The sequence below is a fragment of the Lampetra planeri genome, chromosome 2 (genome assembly GCF_965212315.1).
Source record: "Lampetra planeri chromosome 2, kcLamPlan1.2.h2, whole genome shotgun sequence".
NCBI classification, from domain to species: domain Eukaryota; kingdom Metazoa; phylum Chordata; class Hyperoartia; order Petromyzontiformes; family Petromyzontidae; genus Lampetra; species Lampetra planeri.
The window spans coordinates 32,711,062-32,735,303 of NC_136108.1; the positions used below are offsets into that span (position 1 = coordinate 32,711,062).

General features: G+C 53.2%; 1 protein-coding gene across 1 annotated transcript in view; it reads left to right on the forward strand.

The window, feature by feature from the left end:
• The window catches only part of LOC144732205 (sodium/potassium-transporting ATPase subunit beta-1-interacting protein 2-like), a 49,868-nt gene extending 29,056 nt beyond the window's left edge, over positions 1–20,812 (forward strand). Inside the window, exons 4-6 of the mRNA XM_078613592.1 lie at positions 6,523–6,720; positions 11,416–11,476; positions 12,404–20,812. Of these exons, the coding sequence (XP_078469718.1) occupies positions 6,523–6,720; positions 11,416–11,476; positions 12,404–12,495 (351 nt within the window). The 3' untranslated portion in view covers positions 12,496–20,812. The remainder of the gene's footprint in view (positions 1–6,522; positions 6,721–11,415; positions 11,477–12,403) is intronic.
• The last annotated feature ends 3,430 nt before the right edge of the window (positions 20,813–24,242 follow it).

A 24,242-nucleotide genomic window follows, 5' to 3' on the forward strand; every position in this document is an offset into this window, starting at 1 on the left:
CATCCGCTCTCGTTTCAAAGGGGGCTCGCGAATTAATTGCCCTTAGCTTCGCGATGAGAGGGGCCCGGCTCGCCGCGGCCGACGGGGTCGCGAGGCACGAAATACTTTCTCTGGCAACGTCGGAGGTGTGCTGCGTTGCGGACGGCTCGTCGGGCATCGGGTGCCACCTGAGCGATTTTTGTCGCGAGGATTATTCTCCGACTACCCAGTGAACATGCCAACGTTAGGCTGACGTTGGGCATGTGCCAGCTCGCAACCATTGCACCTAAACCCCGAGGGAGCCGGGCCGTTGGCTGGGGCCCTTGATCTAACCCGCCCAGGGAGCCTACCCCCCCCCCCCACTGCACCCCCCCCCCTCACCCACTCCCCATTGTTGCCATCCATCCGTGCGTTGTTCCCGCTCGTTTGTGCAGCGTGGGAGGGCGTTGTTGACGGACGTCGACCGGAGGCCGTGGGCTGCGCATGCCCCGCCGCGTTGTTCACGTCGGGTCGCGCGCCCGCGCGGCTTCTGCCGGTCGCTTCGCTTGGCCAGGAGAACCCCTCGCCTCGATTCTCACCGAGCAGCGGCACATTCGTAGCGACGCGCGAGCATTCGACAGCGACGGCAACCACGCCGGTGGATGTAACGTCTGAATGCGATCTCTTCCAGGGTGGAGTGGCCACAGTGGAAGACCAAGCACCCTCTAGAGGGGCTGTGTACAGCTCCCTCTCGTGGAGTCCCCTTCCACCAGCAGTGGTGTAGGGAGGAAATTGCCGGGTTGCACTTTTACCAGCTCTTATCATCACCAACACGGTCATGGGGCAAGATCAATCGACTGCTGGATGTAGTCGGCCCCAAGCTGCCACCGTGACTCATGCGTCGTGCGATGCATCAATCCACGTTTTCCTGAAGGCAATCACATCTCAAGATACCTTACAAAAATGAAGGCAAAGAATTCCCTATGGGTGGTAGGGGAGGGGGAGGTGGTGGAGGGGCGGTGGTGGGGTGATCGTTGGTCTGGACAGGGAAACGCGGAGAGAGAGCGACCCAGAAGGAACAGCGACGACGATGATGACGACGACGATGATGACTACGATGATGAGGACGATGATGACGGCGACGATGATGACGACGATGACGACGATGTCGACGACGACGACTACGATGATGACGACGACGATGATGACGACTACGATGATGAGGATGACGACTACGACGAAGATGACGACGACGAAGATGACGACGACAATGATGATGACGACGACGACGATGACGACGATGATGATGATGATGACGACGACGATGATGACGACGACGATGATGACGACTACGACGATGAGGACGATGACGACGACGATGATGATGACGACAACGATGATGACGAGCCCCAGGGATAGCTGTGGCAGCCAGGGCAGCACCAACGAATCCCAGGGCAACGTTGGGTGGGGGGTGTTGGGGGGGGGGGGGAGGGTAGGCGGGGACCCCAAGTGTGCGACTCCGGCAAGCACACGAATGTCCGTCTTGACATTGCTGGCAGGTGAAAAGTCGAGCGCGGGCTTGTTTTCACTTCTCGTTGCGATCGCGGCCGCGGCCCTGACATTCGCGATTAATAATTGCCATGTTTTGGCATTTACCGCCAGTGCGTGGCGTGGTGGGCGGATGAAACAAAAGGTAGGATCGGGAGGTATAAAAAAAAACCCAAACGAAGGGGGAAAAAAACCTCTCCCACAAAGACGACGACCTTTGTTCCGGGAGCTGCCTCTGCCTCGGATGTCGGGACGCACAACAAAGGTGGGCGGGGGACAAAAAAATCCTCGCCGCCCCTGCTTCGGCCAAAGTCCCAAACCCCCGACGGAAATTTTCCCTTCGTTTTATTTATTTCTGGCTGCGATTTTGTTTTGGTATAACCCCCGCGTGCTCGGTGCCTTTGTGTCACCGAAGCCGGCTTCACTTAATCTGGACACAAAGGTTGTTTGTTAAATTTCCTAAGATGTTGGCACACCCCTGGTGCTGCTTCTGGTGGCTTAGGTGGGGGGGGTGGGGGGTTTAGTAGATTTCTCACAAACCACGAGATGGGTTGGGGGTGGCTCCGTGCGTCCGTGCGTTATTTGCGGAATGTGAGAGCCATGAAGAGGCGACGTAGAGCCAGGAGTTGTGATCGGTCGATACCCATGAGGTATCGGACACTGCTGCCTGTTTTTTCCACTGGCACATCTGAGCTGAGCCAGCGTGGGGGGGCCTCACTGTACGGTTTTCCGTGCTGTTTGCCAATCCGAGCCAGAATCTAAAACTAAACTTTTTATTTTACCAAGTAAGGCCCACTGAGCTATATAGCGACCTGGCCACAAATAATGGCTCAACCAAATGGACATTTATAGCAGCTAAATACTCTAAGCGTGTGACGTTGATTCTAAATGTGGAGGGGAAAACCGGAGGACCTGGAGAAAAATTCACACCCCCACGGGGAGAGAGACACACAAACTACGAATATACAACAGGCGTCAGGATCAGGATCGAACCCAAGACCTCCTGAATACCAGGTGAGGTAATTAACATCTCGGCACCGTGGCACCCTATGACACACCGACCTCGCAAGGCGAACCGATACCCCTTTTCCACTGTCACATCCGAGACGTGCCAGTGCGGAGATCCCACCCGGAACGAACAGGTCGCTTCCCGCTGCCAACGTGTTATGTCAAGCCGAAAGCCAAGCCGTGAGATAAGCTGGCCTCGCAAGGTGACCTGAATCTGGTTCGGGGGCGTCGGTGGCTCCACCGCCACGATTGCCGCGTCGCTCGCAGGCATCTCGGCAACGTTGGTAGTAGCGCGTGACATCGGCGGCGCGGCTCTGGTGGCTCCTGCAGGGGAGATCGATCCTGGGGGCTTCCCAAGCCACGTGCCCCGGCTGGCTCGGCACACCACGCCGCCGTGGCTCAGTTCTGCAGCTGGAAAAGACGGACCGGAGGGTCAAACGGATCCGAAGACTCAATGTCAATGGCGAAGTTACTCATCGTTTACAAAAAAAAGATGTTTTTATGAATTCTGTTTAACCATGTGACAGATGTGGAGAGGCCAGGACAGTTTAGTTTGCAAGTGTTACCTGGGGCATTCGTGAGCCAACAGGAGGGGCTGCGTGTGGCGGTGCCCGTGGCAAGCTGCGGCTCCTGCTGGACTCGCCGTTAAGACGGCAGCGGGCAATGGGGAAACGGTTCTGCTCGGAGCGACGGGCGGTATTGATTCGCGGCCACGTGCTCGCTCGCTCGTTCTCCCGTGGGAAGGAGGGGAGGTTGGGAAGCGTTTTTTTTGTTGTCTCTCCTCGCCGGATGACGGGAGCCTTCACCCCTTCCCATTGTTGACGGCGGAATTACGGCCGTCGCGAAACCGTCGTCTTCATCATCGCCGTCGTCTCATTGCGTTGTCCATCATCTTGGCGCGGTGTGGACTCCGCTGCGCTGCTGTGAAGGAAGTCTCTCCGAGACGAGCCTTTGTCTGCCAGTTTTCGCGTCTGATAATTATGATTATTACTATGAATGATTATGACAGGTGGTATTATCATAACACGACGTGTGTAGTCGTGATTTTTTTTTTATTCTGCTCTGTGGCTCTCTCCTCTCACATGTAGAGAGGTATGCAGTGGGAATGTGTTCCCGATGATTCAGTTCAGTTGGGGAAAAAATCGGCGGAAAATCGAGTGTTGATAATGAAATATTCGTATTTGTTCAAAAGTATAACATCGCAGCAAATGACATCACATTGAAGAGAAATATATATACAGTAGAACCCTTCTTAACGAGGGTAATTGGTTCCACAAAAGCGGTCGTTAAGTGATTTTGTCATTAAGCGAGTATAGGAAATACACATTAAAGGCCTAATTCGTTCCGATAGCATCAAAAGTAAACCTTTTTCAAACAAAAAACTAATTTTATCATCTTTAAACAATGCATATTAATACATGAAGATACTGACAACATTATAAACACATATTATGAAAAAAACCCATGGTTAATCAATGCATTAATTAATATTTTCTGTACTGACAACAGCCCGTCATTAATAGGGGAATGGTGGGTATGGAGACCCGTCGTTCAGCGATTGCTCATTAACAGGGCTTCGAGTGTCATATGCGATGTTTCACGCAAAGGACCTTCTTCCTCGCACATAAAGAACGACCATTGCCCGACACGTCGCCTCGTACATTTTTTTAAGGCCGCACACCGTTATTGACGGGAATGGTGTACATTTTTTTTTAGTCGATAACAACAACAACAACAACACAATAATTGTTTTATTGCCGCACGATCGGTGGCGGCGGCCGTGGTTGCCACCGCTCGCCCGCCCGCTCTCTCCGCTCCGCTCCGGCGCGTTTCCCCCGATAGCGCTAAAAGATGTTTAATGCGTATTGCGGACGCCTTCCGAACGCCGGCGCTTCTTCTCGGCCGCGGCGGCTCGAGCGGCGTGCGGTGTTTTTATTAAGCGAGATCGCGAGATCGTGCCGGCTACGGCCGCGTCGACAGCGGCGGGCCACGGCGAGATAAACCCGCGGCGTAAAAGGTCACGGCCGCGCAATTTCCTGTCGCCGGCGGGCACGAGCCGGCCCCTGGCCCCTCATGGAAGGGAGTAAGAATGAACGGGGAGGGGGGGGAAGGTCGCAGAGGGTCAGCCGGTCGGGGGATTCGGTGCGGGTCAAACGAAGACGGTGGTTAGGGTCCAATTGGGTGGCGGGGGGTCGGTGGGGGGGGGGGTTGAAGGGGTGGGGATGCTGGCAGTTCTTGAGCTGTGCTGGGATGGCTCGACACATCCTCAGCGTGGCCCGGTTGTGCGGTCAATGTTCGGACGTGGGGTTTATCATCATTAACGTTTGATTTTGTGTGGCCAGGTGAGAACCCTGCAAGCAGGGGAGGTGCCGATCTGACCGCTGCTGCGTGTGTACGCCCAGCTGAGTCACGCGCGGTGCAATGTTGAATTTGGAAACGTTGGACCCTGACGCCGGCACACGATGGCCTAATCTTGGGAATCACTTCAGGGGACCTTTAACGTCCACGGTGAAGCGGACAGTGTGTCGTAATAATTGTGGTAATTACACCAAAAGTAATCATCGGGGCGGCCGCTGGATTGGAACCGTGGACCTCTGCAAGGAAGGGTGAACGGTGCTGCCGCTGGGCCACCGCCACCGCCCTATTCAGGGGTCTCTGGGTAGTCACCTGTCCAAGGGCTTCAGTGGAGTGGGGGTCAGTGGGGGGCGAGGGGTGGGGGGTTACCTATACAGGAGGCTTCAGAAGAGGTCTCCCACAGGGAGGGGGTTCAATGAACAGGTGGCTTGAGTGAGGGGGGGGGGGTCACAAGTAGAGAGAGTTTCAGAAGCACGGTTGGCTACGTACGGTGCGAAAGAAGTTCAACATACATACAGATTGGGCTTACATAGCTGCGTGAGGCGGTTTTGTCGGAACAAAGGTCTCTATTGAACCGTGTCAGAACATTGTACGGTGGAGGCAGCTACCTTCCTGTGGCGGTGGACAATTGAGATTAGCCCACAGCGTGGCCGTGGTCACCCACCTCAAACCACGGCCCCACGGAGAAACGCCACCACCCGCCCGGATCGTTCGCCGTGTGGCGACCCTTGAAGGTGCCCGCCGGCTCGCTCGCCAAACCTCGGCGTGAGCGCAGCCACGTTGCCGATCAACTCCCCGCCGCCGTAGAGTAGACGAAGGAACGGAGAAGTGATTTCAGAGGAGATTGTGTGGAGGGGAGGGAAGGTCCGGGCGGGGGGGGCTGGAGGGGAGGGCAGGCAGGGGTTCGTCAGTGGGCATCACCTGTAGAGAAGGAGAGGGGGGGTGGGTTCAGTGGAGGAGAGAGGGGGGGAGTCAGATGGCATGGGTGCCACCGTGCGCCTGCTGGTGACGGCTGCCGCTTGCCGATCGGCGCTGGCGACCTGCGCCGCTCTGTCAGCGCCGGTCCGTGCGGGCGTATGGCGATTGAACCCCGAGGGGTGTCGTGCGACGCGGGCCTCGCCAGCCGACGGAGCGGGAGGGGAACTCCCCGGGAATCCGCGGGACCTTGGGACGGCGACAGCGGCAGTGGCGGCCTTTGTCTGCTCCCCACGCCGTCTCCTGTGCCAAGGGCGTGCCCCGTTTTGTCTTCCCGGCCTCCAGTATTTAACCATCAGTGCTATGAGCTTCCGGTATTTAACCATTGGTGCTGTGAGCTTCCAGTATTTAACCATCGGTGCTCTAATGTTTTTGTATTTAACAATCGGTGTTGTGGGCTGTCAGGCGTGTGTGGATGTCGGGGTGTGTGTGTCATTGTCTCTACGTATGTGGATGTCGGGGTGTGTGTGTTTGTTTGTAGTGGGGAGCAGCAGAACAGCGGTTTAGCTCGCTGCGCGACAAACCCAGCGACCCGAGTTTGATTCCCGCTCACGGCCAACACAGTCCTGGGCTTCGCCTAGGTCGACTCAGTATCAACTCAGTTCCTCGTGTGGTGTATAAACATCATCATTCGGGAGACTCACCCTTGTGTGCGGCGGCGGTGCGTGCGGTGCGCAGGACAGCGACGTGCTGACGCTCCACGCGTCGATCCACCGCTCGTGGTGGCGCGAGAACGGCCCCGGGTGCCGCGTGACGCCCGTGGAGCCGCCCCCCGGCCGGGAGAGCCGCGGCCTCGCCTACATCTCGGTGCCGGGCTGCCTGCTCGAGTACCAGTACCTGGAGGTGGTGCACGCTGGCCTGCACATCGTCCTCGCCGTGAGGGACCCAGCGCACGCACGCCACGCGTACCAAGCGCAGCAAGCGCACGTGCGACAGAGACGACACGACGGACGCGGACGCACGCGCTAAGCGCACGCATACCAAGCGCACACGTGACGGATGCACGTGACGGACGCACACATACCAAGCGCACACGTGACGGATGCACGTGACGGACGCACACATACCAAGCGCACGCACATACCAAGCACACGCGTGATGGAGACGCGCGTTCTCGTCATTGTGGTTGTTGATGTGGTCGTGTCGGACCGAAGCGTGAGCGGCCATCTCTCTCTCTCTCGCCCTCCCGCCTTCGCACATTCGCTGCACCTGCGGCTTGATGTCTGAAGGACGGCCGTTTCTCCTCACGGAGAGTTTCGTCGTCACGAATAGCTGCGCCCAGCGTAGCGCACGACGCTCCGCTCTGGGGTGGGTGGGGGGTAGTTTGGGCGGGATTGGCAGAGTAGACACGGCAACATAGGAGTGCAGTACAACGAGGAATTTCGCCGCTCTTAAATGTTTTAACGCGCAAATTCTTACGGCGCCGACGTTATCGACCGCAATCCACCCCGCCGCGTTCCGAGACAATACGCAACACTGCTCCATCAGAAACGTGCGTGGTCACGTTCAGACTCCAAATCCGATTTTCATAATCTCCCTCTTTTTCTCCTCTCTCTCGCTCGCTCTCTCGCCCTCGCCCGTGCTCGCATGGTTCTCACATTCCTCTCGGAAGCCTCCATCACTCCCAGCTGTCTCCCGCCTCGCAATAAACACTCCCGGGGAGACCTTAATTTCGCCGAAGGTCGCAGCCGAAATGGTCAGCCCGGCTCTCGACGCTATATTGACGCGAGGGGGGGGGGGGGTTCGGATTATTTATATAAATAAATATTCCGCCTGTGTCCCCCCATCCCTTAAAGCCTGCCCCCCCCCTCTCCCCCCCCTCTCCCGCCCCCCCCACCCCCCCGGAGTGCTTGACACCGCGTGTGGGAAATGGAATCTGCTTGAGCTGTTGCTGCTGAATTAGCGGCATGGGGAGACCAGTCCAGGGGAGAGTGGCTGAAGGGGAAATTGGTGGGATGTGCCGTCAAAATACGGCCGTTGCAGCTAGCCCCCCAGGGGACAGCCGTAGGCTCGCAGAGAAAATCCATAGACTTGTGCGGAAACCCATAGACTCGCACGGAAACCCGTAGACTCACGGAAACCTATAGATCCAAAAAAAAACATAGACTCGCACGGAAACCCATAGACTTGCATGGAAACTCATAGACCCCTCACGGAAACCCATTGACCTCGCACGGAAAACCCATAGACCCACACGGAAACTCATAGACCCGCACAGAAACCTATAGACTCGCACGGAAAGGTATAGACTAAAACGGAAACCCATTGACCTCGTACGGAAACCCATTGACCTTGCACGGAAAGGAGAGACACGAGGACCCTTGGAAAGGAAAGGGATCCACAGCTCTGTTTTCTACCCCTATCCCACTCGCACATTCGAGGCGAGCCAGCGTGTGGGATGTCACGACACGGGGTCGTTTCTCCCACTCTCTGCCGAGCCGAGCCACAACCAATCCATAGAACTCTGGCCTGAGAAGACAACATCCCGCACCTCCGGTTAGCACGGTCGACTACGTGTGGTGCAAAATAAGTTCAACACGCATCCGTACATCCATCCAAATCTGCCTCCGAGCCTAGCAAGGACCAGAGGCGGGGGGGGGGGGGCTCATAAAATTAATAGTACGCGCGACTCGCCTAGTTCATCGCGCGTGACGTCAGTCGGCGCGCGTCGGCAACGTTCCTTTTGCGCGTGACGTCAGCGGCACGGCTCGGCTTCTGCGATGGGTGGCAAAAAACAACAACCGACCTGAGCCGCGTCCCGGCGCTGGCTCGGTCGGTGCGGACCCACCCCCCCGTTCAGCGGAAAATGGGAGCGGAATGCTGCTGTACGTGCGTACGTTTGTATGTATGTATGCACGTATGTTGAATTTCTTTCGCACCGAACCGTCAAAGTCATGACGCTTGCCACCGCAATGGCCCGCCCGTCTGTTTGTTCGGATACGGTGGCGTTTCTCTTTTTAAATCCTTTATATTAAGTTCGCGTGCTTGCTTGCTTGCTTGCGTGCTTGCTTGCTTGCTTAGGACCGTGCAAATCTTTCGGTCGTTTTTTAACCCACTTCCCGTGATCCAATCGAGCTGACATTTTGCACACAGACTCGTTGTGCCAGACAATTATTGTTCGTGAAAAAAAATTCCCAAAATTTTACACTTTCTAGGCAAAAAAAAAATATTTTACATATATTCAAATAGAACGCATTCATGGCTTTGGCTGAACGTCAGAGTGTAAGAGCCCAGAGCGTAACCCCTCCACAGGCCGTGGCGGAGTAGCGCAGTTGGTAGCGCCCTCGCTTCCCATGCCAAAGGTCGCGGGATCGATCCCCGCGTCCTCCACAGGCGAATATATTTTTAAATCCTTTATATTAAGTTCGCATGCTTGCTTGCTTGCTTGCGTGCTTGCTTACGACCGTGCAAATCTTTCGGTCGTTTTTTAAATCGTTTATATTAAGTTCGCTTGCTTGCTTGCTTGCGTGCTTACGTGCTTGCTTGCTTGCTTAGGACCGTGCAAATCTTTCGCTCGTTTTTTAACCCACTTCCCGTGATCCAATCGAGCTGACATTTTCCACACAGACTCGTTGTGCGTGACACTGTTTAGGGAAAAAAATAATTAATTACCAATTGCTTAATGCTGGCAGACAATCATCTGACCCATAGGTGGCAGCCATCTCAAGCCAGAGGACGAGAGGACTCTAGCCGCCACGCATATAAAGGATTTATAGTGAAAAACTTTGTTTTTACGGGTTATACATATTTAACACTCCAGTTGACACGGCAACGTCATGGTTCTCCGGCGGATGGGCGACCCGCGCCGCACCGTGACCACTTACCATAAACGATTGGCCGTTCTACGTTGCGCGGCTTCCCGGCAATTAATTGAGCAAATACTTATCGCTCCCAGAGCCCTAATTGAAATTGATTGACTTGTCCGTCGTGGACGGAGCGATGGAACCTCGCTGCCGCCCTCCCCCCTCCACTCCCCTCCTGCCCCCCCTCCCCTCCCCCACTTTGTGAGGTCCACACAACTAGGGGCTCGAGACCAGCCGTCGATTGGTGTTGTTGTTTGAATTTTTTTTTTTTTAAACCGTTATTCATTCATTTTATGTAAATTTCTCCGGTAGAATGTTCTTGTACATGCTCATGTACGTGTACATGCTCATGTACGTGCACATGCCAAATGTAATGTCACCTAATCAGCAATCAGCTTCATAATTAGCAGCAGAATCATCAGTATCTAATGCGCAACTCATAACACAAGTCTCAAACAAGTGGGTCGCCAAAATCACGTGGTACGTAAGGCAAAAGATGGGATGGTTTTAAGGCCACTCGAATTAATTATCGTAGAAAAACAATTTAACATGAAAGAGCGTGAGAGCACGATCAGATAAGAGCATATCAAAAGCAATAAAATTGGGAAAGACCTGTGAAAACATTCAGTCTCTCAGATTTAAGATAAAACAAAATCGATAATGCCGGAGAGATTTGGCCAAAAAAAACCTTCAGAAATGAAGGGGTTTTTTCTTCTTCAGAAATGAAGGGTTTTGTTTAGTTCGGAATGTTTAAAGGAATGAAGAAAAAGGGGGGGGGGGGGGGTCGGCCTCTCGCTTTGTGAGGGCGCACGATGGAACGGCTTGTGCCACCTTTACAGCCTGGCATGTTCTGGAGGTTTGACTCCAGAACGTGGCGTTGAGAATCGATCCAGGAACAGCGAGCGTATCACAGGGGGCTGTCGATGCCACGTTCCAACCACCACCATCACTGGGGGGGGGGGGGGGGGGGAAGCAAGCCGGCGCACATGCCCCATGGTACCAGGCGGGGCGACGTTGCGATGTGTTTTTCCCAATTGAGTAATTGGCGAGTAAAATGCTTCTAATCTGGCAAAATTGACGCCATTCATTTTTATAATTATGGCAATATTGATGCATGGCCTGCTGTCTTTCGAATAACGGGGCGCCGTTCGTTCGTCTCGTTCGGGGCGTCCGAGCGGAACTCTCAGGGGTCCCGGCCGCGGCCAGCGTCAAGCCCCTTACCGCGTTCGCTCTGCCGGTGCGCAAGACCCCTTCGCCGTGTCAACCCATTTAACGCACCCTCCGATTACCACGGTTGGTTACGTACGGCGCAAAAGAAGTTCAACATGCACACCGTGGCGCCCCGATCAGATTGAACCGGCCTGGGCCACGCGGCGCGGAGTGGAGCGTTCGCCCACAAACTGCAGACGCCACTCCGTGGCCCGGCTCCTGCGCCCCTGGTTCCCCGAGTCGGCAAACACGCATGCTGGGAAATGCAGGCGCGAGGCTGGATAGGTGCATTCGTGCATCGCCGGAACTGTGAGAGGCGGTGGCGGCAGCAGCACATTTTCGGAGGCCTTCATCCAGCAGTGGATTGACCGTCCGTAGCCGACGATCAAATTCGTCGCCAAAATTTCTTTAGCCGACGAGACCTCATCAACAACCTGGCCCGCGGGCAAATTTCATTCACGCCGTGACGATGACGCATAGTGGGACGATGAGCGTGGAGGATTGCGTTTGCATCCACGAAGGCCGCGTGGGGGATCACCGCTGTGCTTTGTCGTTGCAGCTGATGGGCTTCGTCTACGCCTGCTATCTCATCAACGCCTTTACCGAGGAGGAGGACAGCTGTGAGTTGACCCCCTGCGACCCCCACGGCTCGTCGCTCGCCGGACGCTTGTGCGATTAGGGACCGGTGTTGTTGTTGTTCGACGATTCGTACGTCGCTGTGTTTCCACAGCGGTGGTTTCTTTTTGTGTAAAAGTGCAGTTATGCATGTATGTGTATGAGCGTGTGTATGTGTGTGTGGGGAGTCATAGTGCAGTGGGCTAGCGTGCTGCGCTATGAACCCGGCGCCCGGGTTCGATTCCCGCTCACGGTTCACACCAGTGACGATTATCCCAACTGGTCCTGGGCCTCCCCTACATTGACTCAGCCTCAAATGAGTACCTGGTATGGTGTGTAAACATCGTCACTGGAGAGACAAAGGCGGCCCGAGTGGTGCTGGCCACCCACCCCCTCGTGTGCCGTGCCAAGCAGTAGCAGCAGCAGCAGAAACTTCACCAAATAATTGATTACCTTTTTAAACGAACTGCACTTTTTTTTTACTTATTTAATTTTTCAGACGTTTGGGCTGCAGAAAATGTACTCACTGTGGTGATGATGATGATTATGGCTCTGATGATGATCGCAATGGTTGTGGTGATTGATGACGACTGCCGTGGATGATAAACTTAATGTGGATGATGGTGGTGGTGTTGGTGGTGACGATAAACGTCACGGTGTGGGTGATGATGGTGATGGTGTTGATGATGGAAGCAGTTATGTTGTGGATGATGACAATAACTAAAATGATGATGGTGATAATGATGATGTTGGATGGGTGAATAGCAACAACTTAATCATACGATACCGATGATGATGAAAGTAATGATGACAAAATTCATGAATCTGCTGATGTTGGCGGTGTTGACACTGATGATGATAACAACAACGATGACATCATCATGCTCCGACACACTCCGACGAGAGCGCTAACCTCTTCTCGCCGTGTGCAGTCGACTTCATCGGAGGGTTCGACTCGTACCCGACGTCCTACCAAGCCCCGCAGAAGCCGTCGAGTCTGCAGCTGCAGCCCATGTACATGTGACCTGCTCCGCGGGGCTCGCCGCCCAACACGCTCAGCCGAGTGAGACCCGCTCGCACGCACGCAGCTCGCGCGCGCGCCTGCGGACGTCGGAGCTCACCACCAGCCCGTCGGCCGTATGGTCGCCACCTCAGAGACACAACGAACCGAGACTCTTTGCCAGAAGGAGAACATCTCACGATTCCGGAAGAGTGGGAGGACTACGTGTAAAAATGCGTCGTCTCGAGCGGTGCGTCGACATAGCTGCTGCTGCTGTTGTTGTTATTGCACAGCTGACGCAAAGCGGGAGCATTCATGTCTCGGGAAGAACGACATATTTCCCGGGGACGGCCACTGCGACGAGAGGGCGCCCGAGGCAAACCGGCACAGGCGGCAACCTCGATTGGACATGACGGGCAGAAGAGTTGGTGCCTGCAGATGTCGAGCGCTCGCCGGCGCTCGTCGAGAGAGAGAGACGGAGCAAATGGCGGGGCGTGCAGACACGCCGAGGGCGCTGGGAGCGACGCGTGGACTTGTGAGCCGTGCGGTCGAGGCATCGCGAGACGTCGGCGACACGGCTTCCCCACCTCCCGCGGTGGATCATCATCGTCGTCCTCATCAGCCCATGTTCCACTTACTTCTGGATAAACGCCTCCCCCTACCAAGCCGTCGTTGCATCTCTCGGGCTTGCGACGCAACAACCCATACGGCTCCGAAATTCGCCGCCGCCGCTCCTCCTCCGTCTCCGCGGCGGACGTCCTCTCGGGGCGCGTTCCCCTCTTCCTTTGGCCGCCACTCCGTCGTCAGTCTCGACCAGTCGGCCCTCATTGGGCCGCGACGCGTCCTGGACTTGCGCGATGGCGACACGCCGTCGGAATTCCGCGCGCGCCGGGTTCATCTCTTTGAAAGTCTGTGATCGTGTTTCCTCGTCGAGGTGTTTTGCCGAGATCGTCGTGTGGTGTCGTTTGGTGTGCGCAGGTCTTCATGATTACGTGGCGCGAGAGAGCAGCGGCAGTCGGGTCTGTGTTAGGAATTCAACACGATAGCCACTTAGCAGCAAAATATAAGACCCTCGTTAATGAATATTAGCCGGCCACCCTCCGTGTCCAGCGAGAACCCGTGCTGAGGCTCATCAGATGCGTACATTCAGCTGCTCCATGTGTATACCGTATGTTGAACTTCTTTCGCACCATACATAGCCAACCGTGCTAATCGGAGGTGTGGGGAAGGACAACAAACGAAATGCAGTTCCATGTAGAAGGTAGAGGTGCAACCCTGCAATACTGCGCTCACGTCACTGCCTGTGGAAGGGAATCCACTTAGATGGGACTCTAAAGAGGGTATTTGATCTACATGCCATGGGCATGTAGATCAACCCCGCCCCTGGCCCAGCTTGGCCCCGAGCCAGATTCAGATGCCGTCGTCTTCACTTCGCATTCATACCGCGTTTCCCAAGCAGTTAGATCTCAAGTTGGTCCACGACAAGGGAGAATCCCCCCCGCCCCCCCTCCCCCCCCTGGTGGCAGCTGTCCCTTGAGGCACGAGGAGAAGTCGGCACCAGCCAGCGAGTGGGCATTGATCTGGCAGACGCCGTCTTGTGAGGCCAGAGTTTCACAATTCGGCTCTGGCTCGGCTCGGCAAGCAGTGGGCGAAGCAACACCGAACGTACTGTGCGGGCCCTGCACCGGTGCGGCTTGGATGTGCCATTGGAGAATAGGTACACGTGACCTTACGTTTCCGCTGTTACCAGGGTAACCATCATGCGCGATGCTGCATCATGTTCCCAGGACTAGGGCCGGATTAAGTCTAAGGGGGGGGCCGAGGACTGGTATAGTTTTGCCTGCCATCCCCCACTCCCCTTTGTCCATTCTATTAATTTCCTTGCCACGCCCAATGATGCCAAACACTTCCATTGTTGTCCACCCTGTTTATTCTACTTGTATCTATTTTTAAAAAAACACGCGATGCAGAAATTGCGAAGCAAACTCGCGGTTGAAACGAACCAAACGATTTTTATTTTAACGTATAACTGATCAGTGATGCACACATCGATGATTTGGCTTTGATAAGCAAATTTCACGTCATATTTATCGCAGTGCTACAGCTGTATATAAAACTAAACCTAAACCTTTTATTTGACCAGGTAAGGCTCACTGAGCGAAAAAGCTCTTTTTCAGAAGCGACCTGGTTATCGCAAAGTGTTCGCTCAACGAAATGGCTTGCCACGTGGAAATTTACCGCAGCCAAACACTGTAGCCGCATGTTTCTCAATGTGGAGGGGAAAACCGGAGGACCTGGAGAAGAATCCACGCAACCACGGTCGTGGCACCACACACTCAGCCACTTGCTCGCTCACTCAGCCACTCGCCCACCACCACTATCACCATCAGTACCACTGTCAAGTGTCGACAATGCGACGACGCTTGTTCCTCCGCCGTAGGCTTGCCGTGGTGCCTCTGGCAGTTGTGCAGGCGGCTGGGCGGAGGATGTCAGCTCCATGAGCGACCTCCCCTCCTCCTATGGTTCTTTCCGCAGCAAGCGCCCCATCGTCTACCAGGATACTACGCATCTCACGAAAGTAGGTGCAGACGTGCCAACCCGGCCCGCCAACACGTTGTTTATCCACCAGAGCCTTGCGGTAGGCGGCTAGCAGGGTCTTCCACCGGCCCTGCACCTGCTTTGCCTGAAATTGTAGTCCCTGCAGATGCAGGCGGTCTGTGAGTTTCTCCCAAAGCCCCTTCTTGCGGTATTGGTTGCTCCTGAACGATTCCTTCAAGCACGTATAGCCTTCTAGAAGCAGCATCGTGGACTTATAATCCCACATTTGTATGGGTTCATCTTCCATTTCTGCATCTTCCACCGCCAACGCCTCTCCCTGCCCGACGGTGTCGGCCAGCTCTAGGTCCTGCTGCTGCTCCTGATCCAGGTCCTGAAATTGAGCTTGCTGCTGCTGCTGCAGCTGCTCCGGTTGCTGCTGCTTGAGCTGCAGCTGCATCTGAAACTCCAGCTGCTGTTCTCGCACATGGACCTTCTGCTGGTCCAGCTTATGCTTCTGCAGCAGCTGGAGCTTATGCTGCTCCACCTGCAGGTGCCGCTGCTGGAGCTTCTGCTGCTTGAACTGTCACTGCTCCTGCTGCTTCTGCTGCTGCCACTGCGTGGAGCACCAGCTCTCGGCAACGGGGTCACTCGACATGTCTGCCGGCAGGGAGGTGCTCGAATCTCGAGACATCACGGCTGTGAGAGTCGGGGGGAAGTAGGACAAGCGAAACCTTCGCTTGTCACTGCCTCGTAGCAGCACTCGCTGGCATCCCACGGATGCTGCGAGCGGCTCGAGGAGGCAGGACGGCAGGGAGGGAGTCTGGATCGCCCGGAGGTTGAAGACAACTCAACTCACTGTCCCGGGGCACCTATCTTTATTTTCTAAACTTCAAAGGCCCAGGGTGACGTCGTACCACGCGGTCAATCGGGCACTTACCCGTGCTTCCCATCGTCGTCCCTCGCCACCGTCTCTACCGTGGCCTAATCCCCTCACTTCAAAGGCCCAGGGTGGCATTGTACCACGCAGCCAATCGAGCGCTCACCTGCGCCATCTACAGACCCACGGGGTCTGCTGCTGCGGCCCCTCACCCATTGTCCTCCCGTGCTCATTAATTCTAACCCACTGGTCTGCCCTTCTGGCCTCTCCCAGTGTCGTGAGTAACGTATTGCGGTTGGCCCAGTGAACCTTTTCCATACAAATGTAAGCCAATTTAGGGGCACCGCAATGTGACCGGTCCTGTGAGGGTCGGCCAATCTCCTGGCACCGGGAAACCGTGGGACTCTCCCTATAGGGGCCCTTCGGATTAAAACCCGATGTGCCAGGCAGCCCCCCCCCCCCCCCCCCACGTCAGGACACTACGTGGGTGCGCTGTGTGTGGGTGTGTGTTTAGTGCGGGGGCCGGGAGGGGATCGCGGCGTTTGTGGAGTTGCTCTGCAGTCGTGGCACCACAGGTGTCACGGTCAAGTTCGAACCCACGACCTCCTGCATACCAGGCGAGCTATTTAACATCTCACCACCGTGGCACCCCATATTTTGTGGAGGACCTCAAAAGCCAAGGCCCTCCCAGGCTGCTGCCGCTGAAGCCGCTGCGTTAATTCGGCCCGTCCTGAGGCAGGGACGGTCACCGGCACTCCTTCCCTGCGCCGCTGTCAAACAAACGCTGCCCTTCACCTCCCTGCTACTGCCCGGCAACTACCGCGCATCTCCACGGTGCCTGTCACATTCTTTGTATTTGACACTTATCCGCTTTGACCGTACTCCGGTCTCCCCGCCCGAATCCACCCGCCCAAATCAGCCACCGTTCCCCCTTGCCCAACCTCGCGATGATTAATTCACGTGCCAAAACCCACGCAGCTTGGCCACCTGTCTCCATTAGTGCCCTCGTGATTTTGACAAATTGGGCAGATGTCCCGGGGAGGCCTTGCGACCTTGTGACCTTACCAACCTCTGACCTCCCGATCCGAAGGCATCGATTTTCTTCGCCCACTCCCCATGTGGTGTCATTTTCTAAAAAAAAAAACGTTTCAGTTCCCCCCTTGGCCTTAACACTCAGCGGTGACGCATTTTCACGTGGGCCCTGTGAGGGCTTTTAAGCCGTTTCACTTTGTTGCTTCAAACAAAGGCGCGTGCTGGCATCGGGTTTTGTGATGTCATTGGTTGGTTGTTAGGGTGTTAACAATGTTCAACATCAGGCCTCGTGTTTGTGGGCGACGGCTTTGCTTTTCTACAAAAGATAAAGGTGCAGCCCTGAAATTACTTGGCCATGTCAGGGCTGGCGGAAGGGGCCTCCACTAGAGGCCACTGTAGAGAGCCCCTCTGTAATGGAGCATTTGGCCCTACGTTTCCATGGTGATGAGACGTCTTGCAAGAGGTGGGAGTACCCACACTTTGCCCCACCACACGCGGCCTGCCAATCATAGACCAACTGGATGCACAGAGGGTGGCAAGAGGGATTTAAGAAACTCGCCCTCTTCATTCAACTGCTGTGCCCGGGAGATTGAATGGAACCGGTGACCTGGATTATAAGGGCACTCACCATTAAATCGCTGCAACGTCCCACATCCCGAAAAAAAATATTCGATTAAAAATCGAACCGAGAATCTCCCTTTTGGGCGAATCAATTTTTCGCTCGGTGTTTTGTGTGACCGGATGCAGGCTCTGCACTGTGGACCCCCCCCCCCCCCGTTCCCCAAATCTGGGACACGGTTCTTTGGTACCAGCCATTTAATGACGTCTGTTGCAAACCCTGAAATGAACAGGACTCACCTGGGGCTTCTTGGAGGAGGGGTACAACCGCAATGTTATAGGGGGTCAGTGGCACACACACACACGGTAGAGTAGTGGGTAGCTGTGCTCGTGGGTTAGGGTGTGTGTGGGTGCGTGTCTGTGTGGATTTGTTTACATGCATGGGCACATTTCTCGCTAGAGTTGCCACTAGGGCCGCCGCGATATTGGCGATACGACGACACTTCGTACGATATACGGTCAAGCGGTTTCAATAACAAAAAAGCGTCATTAAAATGTTTTACTCAGGAAAGCCTCGCTGATTCTTAGTTTTTATTCAGGAGGATCCTGCTAAGTTTTCACAGTTAAAGGAGTGGGGGGGGCGGGTGAGGATTGCTGTGTCCCAATGGAAGTAAAGGGCGAGTCATCGTTCAATCACACCGTCCTTTTTGTTAGTTGCTAAATATCGTTACTTCGCATGCTACCGCCGCTCATTTTTATCTCACTTAAATAGCTTGCTTCCTGATTAAATATTTGTTGAATTTAAAAGAAAGAAATCGTTTTTTTAAGTTGTAAATAATTGTCTATTATCCATTCAACAAGTTATTTTGCGAATTGCGTTTTAAAATGAATTGGCAACGTCGCTATTACAGGGTGTTTAAAAAGATGGACCCAATTTAAAAGCAGTATATTTCACGATGGCAACATGTTAAAATTACACAAAATGAGTTAGCATGTTTTACTAACCATTTTATAAATTCTGTGTGCCCTCCACTTGCTGTACGGACAACATAGAGACAATAGTTGAATTCGTCCCAAACGCCTCTCAAAGTGTCGTCTTCCACTGAAGTCACCTCTGCCGTGATCCTGTTTTGGAGGTCATCCAGATTAGTCGCTAATGGTGGCACAAAAACACGGTCTTTTGTGCCACCATGCTCTTTGACGTTGGCGGATCAATGCCAAAACACTGTTGAAACGCACGCTGCACCGCAATAATGAATTCAGTATTGCTGAACTGCATAACGTAAAACGCCTTGTGTTGCGGGGTCGCCATCTGGCGAATGACTGAGGCTATGGGCTGTTTGTGCGCTGGGAGAGGCATCAAGCGGCAATCATTTGAAACTCTATGCCCCGCCCTTTCAAGTGGTAAGAGTTTCATTCATGGGCGGTTCGTGGTTGCAGAGATATAGCGATTTCAAATCGGGTCCATATTTTTCAAACACCCTGTACGTATATTGTCACCGTTTTCATCGGTCATTGAATAATTTAATTGGCTTATGTCACCATTATTGTTGTCACTAAGATGTGTACTGTACAACATCTGTACCGTCGCAGGACGCCAGTGAAATAGAAGCTAGCAGCTTCATTGAGCCCTTCCTGCTGAAATAAGTAAAATGTAAAATAAATCCAAATCTTAGTTTTAATTGACAGCACGTGCGTTATCAGCGTTGCAATCAATGTAAAGCCGTGTAGTGGGCTTATGCTGAGGGACCCGCAGTTGAATAACGTTGAAGAAATCATTCGTACTGGAAGTAATGACGACAAAAATACTTTTTTATGGCGTCATTTGTATAAATTTCACCGCAGGGCGCTGAACATCGCGAACCACGTTGACATCAAACCTTGAGAGAGAGACACACACAACGGAGACACGACACGAATACAATCAAGGGGTGCATCGGTGACCACAATAACAGACCAGGTTGGGCCACGGTGCACTGCCCAGTTAAACGTAGAACGTTGGGAGGGCAAATATTGTGGGCTTTCGTTGGGTCAACGTTCACACATGCTTTGGAAGCATTGACTCAACGTTGGAACCAATTACCCAACCACGTGCCAAAGTTGGGTCATCGGTTCCAACGTTGAGTCAGTGGTTCCAAACCACGTGCCAACATTGACTCAAGGTTGGAACCGATGAACCAACGTTGGCCCCCCAACGTTGCCCCCCCCCCCCCCCAACGTTGGGTCATCGGTTCCAACGTTGAGTCAGTGGTTCCAAACCACGTGCCAACATTGACTCAACGTTGTGGGGGTCATCGGTTCAAACGTTGAGTCAATGGTTTCAAACCACGTACCGACGTTGGGGGGCCAACGATTCCAACGTTGAGTCAACGGTTCCAAACCACGTACCAACGTTGACCCAACGTCTAAACGTTGGCATATTGACCCGGGTAAGCCCCTGACATCATCGAACGTCCAGACGATGACAATAATAATAATAAGAGTTTGATAGCACAACAAAGCGATACAATGCATCATGAAAAATGTATTGTTTGTTGGGGGGCGGGTGTGACGGTGGAACTGATCTTGCGATAATCGTCTAATCGTGGATGTGTGTGTATCGTATCGTGTCGTGGGAATCGCTGTCGGGTTGAGCCGAGCGGCAACACATTGGCGACCGTCTCACGACTACTACGGCTCGGCGCGTTTGCCTTTTTATTAACTTAAAATAACAATTCTCACCCCACCTCCCCCGGCCTCCTCCGAGTAAGCAATTTTAAAATCACTTGTTGAAATTGTATATATATATGTACACACACACACACTCACACACGTATGATGTTGCAATGTGACACTTTTTTGGGAAGGGGGACAAACTGTGTGTCTCGATTTAAAGCTTTCGTGACTGCAGGGATTCATCTTCTTGGTTCTTTCGGTAAAGTCACGTAGAAGGGAAATAATAAAATAATAAAATTCAAACATAATAAAAGACAGCGTCTTCCCGACAGACCTGTTCTTCACCTGAGGACGGCTGCTTGCGTTGTGGCCGAAACGTCGTGAGAATTATTTTATGATATTTTATTTTTATTATTTTATTATTTCACTTCTACGTGACTTTACCTAAAGAACCAAGAAGAAAAACACTGTGTGTCGTGATCTCAGAGTAGTTACGCTCGTACGGTGGGGGGGGGAGGTGGTGGTGTGGGCGGGAGGCACCCGATGAGGGTCGTGAGAGATTTTTAAGGACTCGGGATTATTACCTAACGCACAGTAGAACCCTGTAAGAGAGACGGCGGCACCACTCGCGTTTGTAGCCACTCGAGCGGGAACTGTTTCCAATAAAACTCGCACCTCGTACGAAGTCTTCGCCGTGTCCCTGTGTCGGCGACGCCGTTTCGCACATTTGGCCTGGCTCCGACGCTCCGGTGGCCACGCACGATACAGACCGGTGCGCCGTGGTGTTTTCGCACACGACGTAGGAAAGATCCTCCGCTATTCGGACACCACGGTGGCGAGAAGTTAGCCGCCTCGCCCGGTATGCAGGAGGAGGTCGTGGATTCGATCTCGACCCTGACTCCCTGCTGTATATTTCGGAGTTTTCGTGTCCCTCTCTCCGTGGTCGCGTGGATTTTTCTCCGGGTCCTCCGGTTTTTTCCCTCCACGTTGAGAAGCATACTTAGTTGCTTTAGATTTCCACGTGATAAGCCACTTCGTCGAGCTATCGTTTGTGGCCAGGTCGCTTCTGAACCAGAGCGACATATCTCAGTGGGCCTTACCTGGTAAAATAGAAAAATAAGTAGATATTTTTGCTGAGTTTTAGGACAGACGAACTCCCTCCGTGCCGTTCAGTGGCCGATCCAACCTCCCACCCAACAACCTTCACGCACTCCCCTCGCCATTGGACTTTTGCGTGTGTGGACCGACTGTGCTCGGCAAACCGTGAACAAAGTGCATATTTGGGGGCCTGTGAAGGCCGGTCGATGAGTCAATTAAAATTTACTTAGCAATTAAAATAGATTCTCATGACACGTGCATCGAATCGTGCATCTAGAAATCAATGGCACCCATTTTCTATTCCCTTATTGTTTGTGGCCCGTGACCAAACCAACCTGGGATCCGTGTCCAATGGTCCCATCAGGTCGCAGAAGCTAAGCAGGATGTGTGCCTGGACAGTGTTTGTGCACGGCTGCCAGTCAGGCGGCTCAGTAAACGAATTAGTTATTATTGTTCTATTCATTTATTGTGTGAAGCCTATTCAAAATAATTAAGTTATCGGAAAAGATGTATCCTTAGGATGGATAAGAACGCACACTTCCTTTCAAACTTGCATTATATGTGTGAAGAAGATAACATTTATGAGTCCTATACTGTATATATATATGAACTTCTTTCGCACCGTACGTAGCCCACCGTGCTAATCGAATGAATAAATGTGGCGACGGAAACGGTGGCTATAGCGGTTAGTGCCCTGCACTGCGAACGAGACGACCCCCGTTCCACTCCCGCCCACGGCTAATGTCAGTGGCCAATGATACAAGAACCGACGGTGGCTTCCACCTCCCCCATCTCCACCGATCCGCGGTGACCAGCGTGGTGAAGTATGACAACAACAACTGACGTGGCGTGGGGAGGCCTCCATCTATCGGTGAATCGAGAATGGCTGAGATGTTTTTTTGCTGTTGCTCGCAAAGGCCTCTAGGACCCAATCTTATCTTCACGGAATTCATAAAGCGCCAGGTCGCGTGAATGTAACGGTGGCGATGAGATGAATGAAATAGATGAGAGGACGCGATGCGTGAAATCAGTGATGAATGGATTGAATGAATTGGGAATGAGTGAGAGCCGTATAATGAGATTATGAAGGGGGAACAGTAACGGTGGCGGTTATGAGGGCGAGATTAAAGGGGTCGTGGGGTGAGCTCGGGAACAATGAGTGTGAGTTTTGAGTGCGGAGTGGAAATTAGCGAGCGAAGGTGACTGCCTAATGTGCAGAGGGGAGTGTGTTCCAGTGAAATGGGGGGCGAGAAGAGAGAGAGCGCGAAAGCTTTGATTGAGCACAAGGAGGAGGAGAAACAGAGAGAGAGAGACAGCAAAGATTGAGAAGGCGAGAAGGCGACATAGAAAGATGCAAGTGGAAAGATATGGTGGGGCAATTGAGTGCGTGTCAAATCAAAACACGCAACATGTGACAGATTCTGTCCAATCACGGCCAACACAAACTCAGCACATTCATCAATAGCATTGTGGCCTTAAACGAATTATATGAAATATGCGACGTTTTTGGGCAATTTATGTACTTTTTGGTTCTTTCGGTAAAGTCACGTAGGTATAATATACATTAAATCACGACGTTTCGGGCGCAACACAAGCGTCCGTCATCAGGTAGGACAACCACAGCAAGAAGCAATTGCTACTTCAGCAATTGTTTCTTACTATACCTACGTGACTTTACCGAAAGAACCAAAGAGTATGGATCCCTGCAGTCACGAAAACTTCAAATCTAAATGTATGTACTTCCAAACACGTAAAACGTGATTGTGTTACCGTCCAGCAGACGTGGAACCTTGGACCAAGGTTAGGCCAACAAGGTTAGGCCAACAACGATCCGAACCGCAGCGTCACCAAATTATTGAAGATCAGCAGCATGTCCATAAAACAACGCCCGCAGTGGCCAACGTAACCTAATAACACTTTGGAAAATGTTATGAGAATGTGAATGTTAAATCTAGATTGAAAACTTATTTCTTTGGAACTGTTTAGTGTTGTTGTCCTTCCACCCCCCCCCCCCGCACCTCCGATTGGCACGGTTGGCTACGTAAGGTGAGAAAGAAGTCCAACATACATACATGCCACTCAAGTTTTGTTCAATACAATGGGGATATTTTTATTTTAACAAATTGTTTCTCGTGGGAGAAGGATAGAGATGGTAATAGCTTGGAAGGGGAAGCCATTATCCAGCAGTGGATTGATCATGGATAACAATGATCATGATTTCTCCCATTTGTATGGGAACCCAAGGGAGGTTGTGGGAGTTTCGAGTTGCCATGCCTCTCCTGCCCACATTAGTAACACTCTCCCCAGGTAACAATGTTGGCTCAACATTGGCACATGGTTGAAAGCGTTGAACCAACGACGGCCCAACGTTCCATGTTTACTGGGTCCGCCCGTATTTTGGCAGCTGTTGGGTTAATTGTCCATAACATCAGCCGGCATTCGGAATGGTGACGTTCTTAGTCACCATTGAACGTTTGCCTCACGTTTCATGTCTACTCGGGCAGACCTTTTTGTCCTGGGCTGGTGACAGGTTAACATGCCAATCATCATTATTATCATCATCATCATCATTGCATTACTGCTACGAGTACTATACAACGTGTCTGGGGTTTGGAATTTCTGGAGCGAGAGCTTGTGTGGTGGGAAAAAAAAAGTCCCACCACCAAGAGCTGCAAGACAAACGACCATCGGAAAATGTCACCCCACCACCACCACAACCCAGCCATGCACTTCTCCCCCCCCCCCCCAACAGCAGCCAGCTGCGTTCCCGCCAAAAAACAAGGTCAGAGGATTGAGCGGCGGGGACAAAAAGAGTAGGTCGCCATGGCCCCCCACCACACACCCCCCTCGCCCCCCAAATCCAGCCAGCTCCTGATGGATTTATCCGTAAAGCGGTAATGGGGCCACGGGACCGATGCTTCTGCTGATGCCGCGGCTGCCACTGCTGCTGCCGCTGCTGCTGCAATGAAACCTGCTGTGAAAACCTTTCCACGGGGGTCGGCTCAGGGCTTTG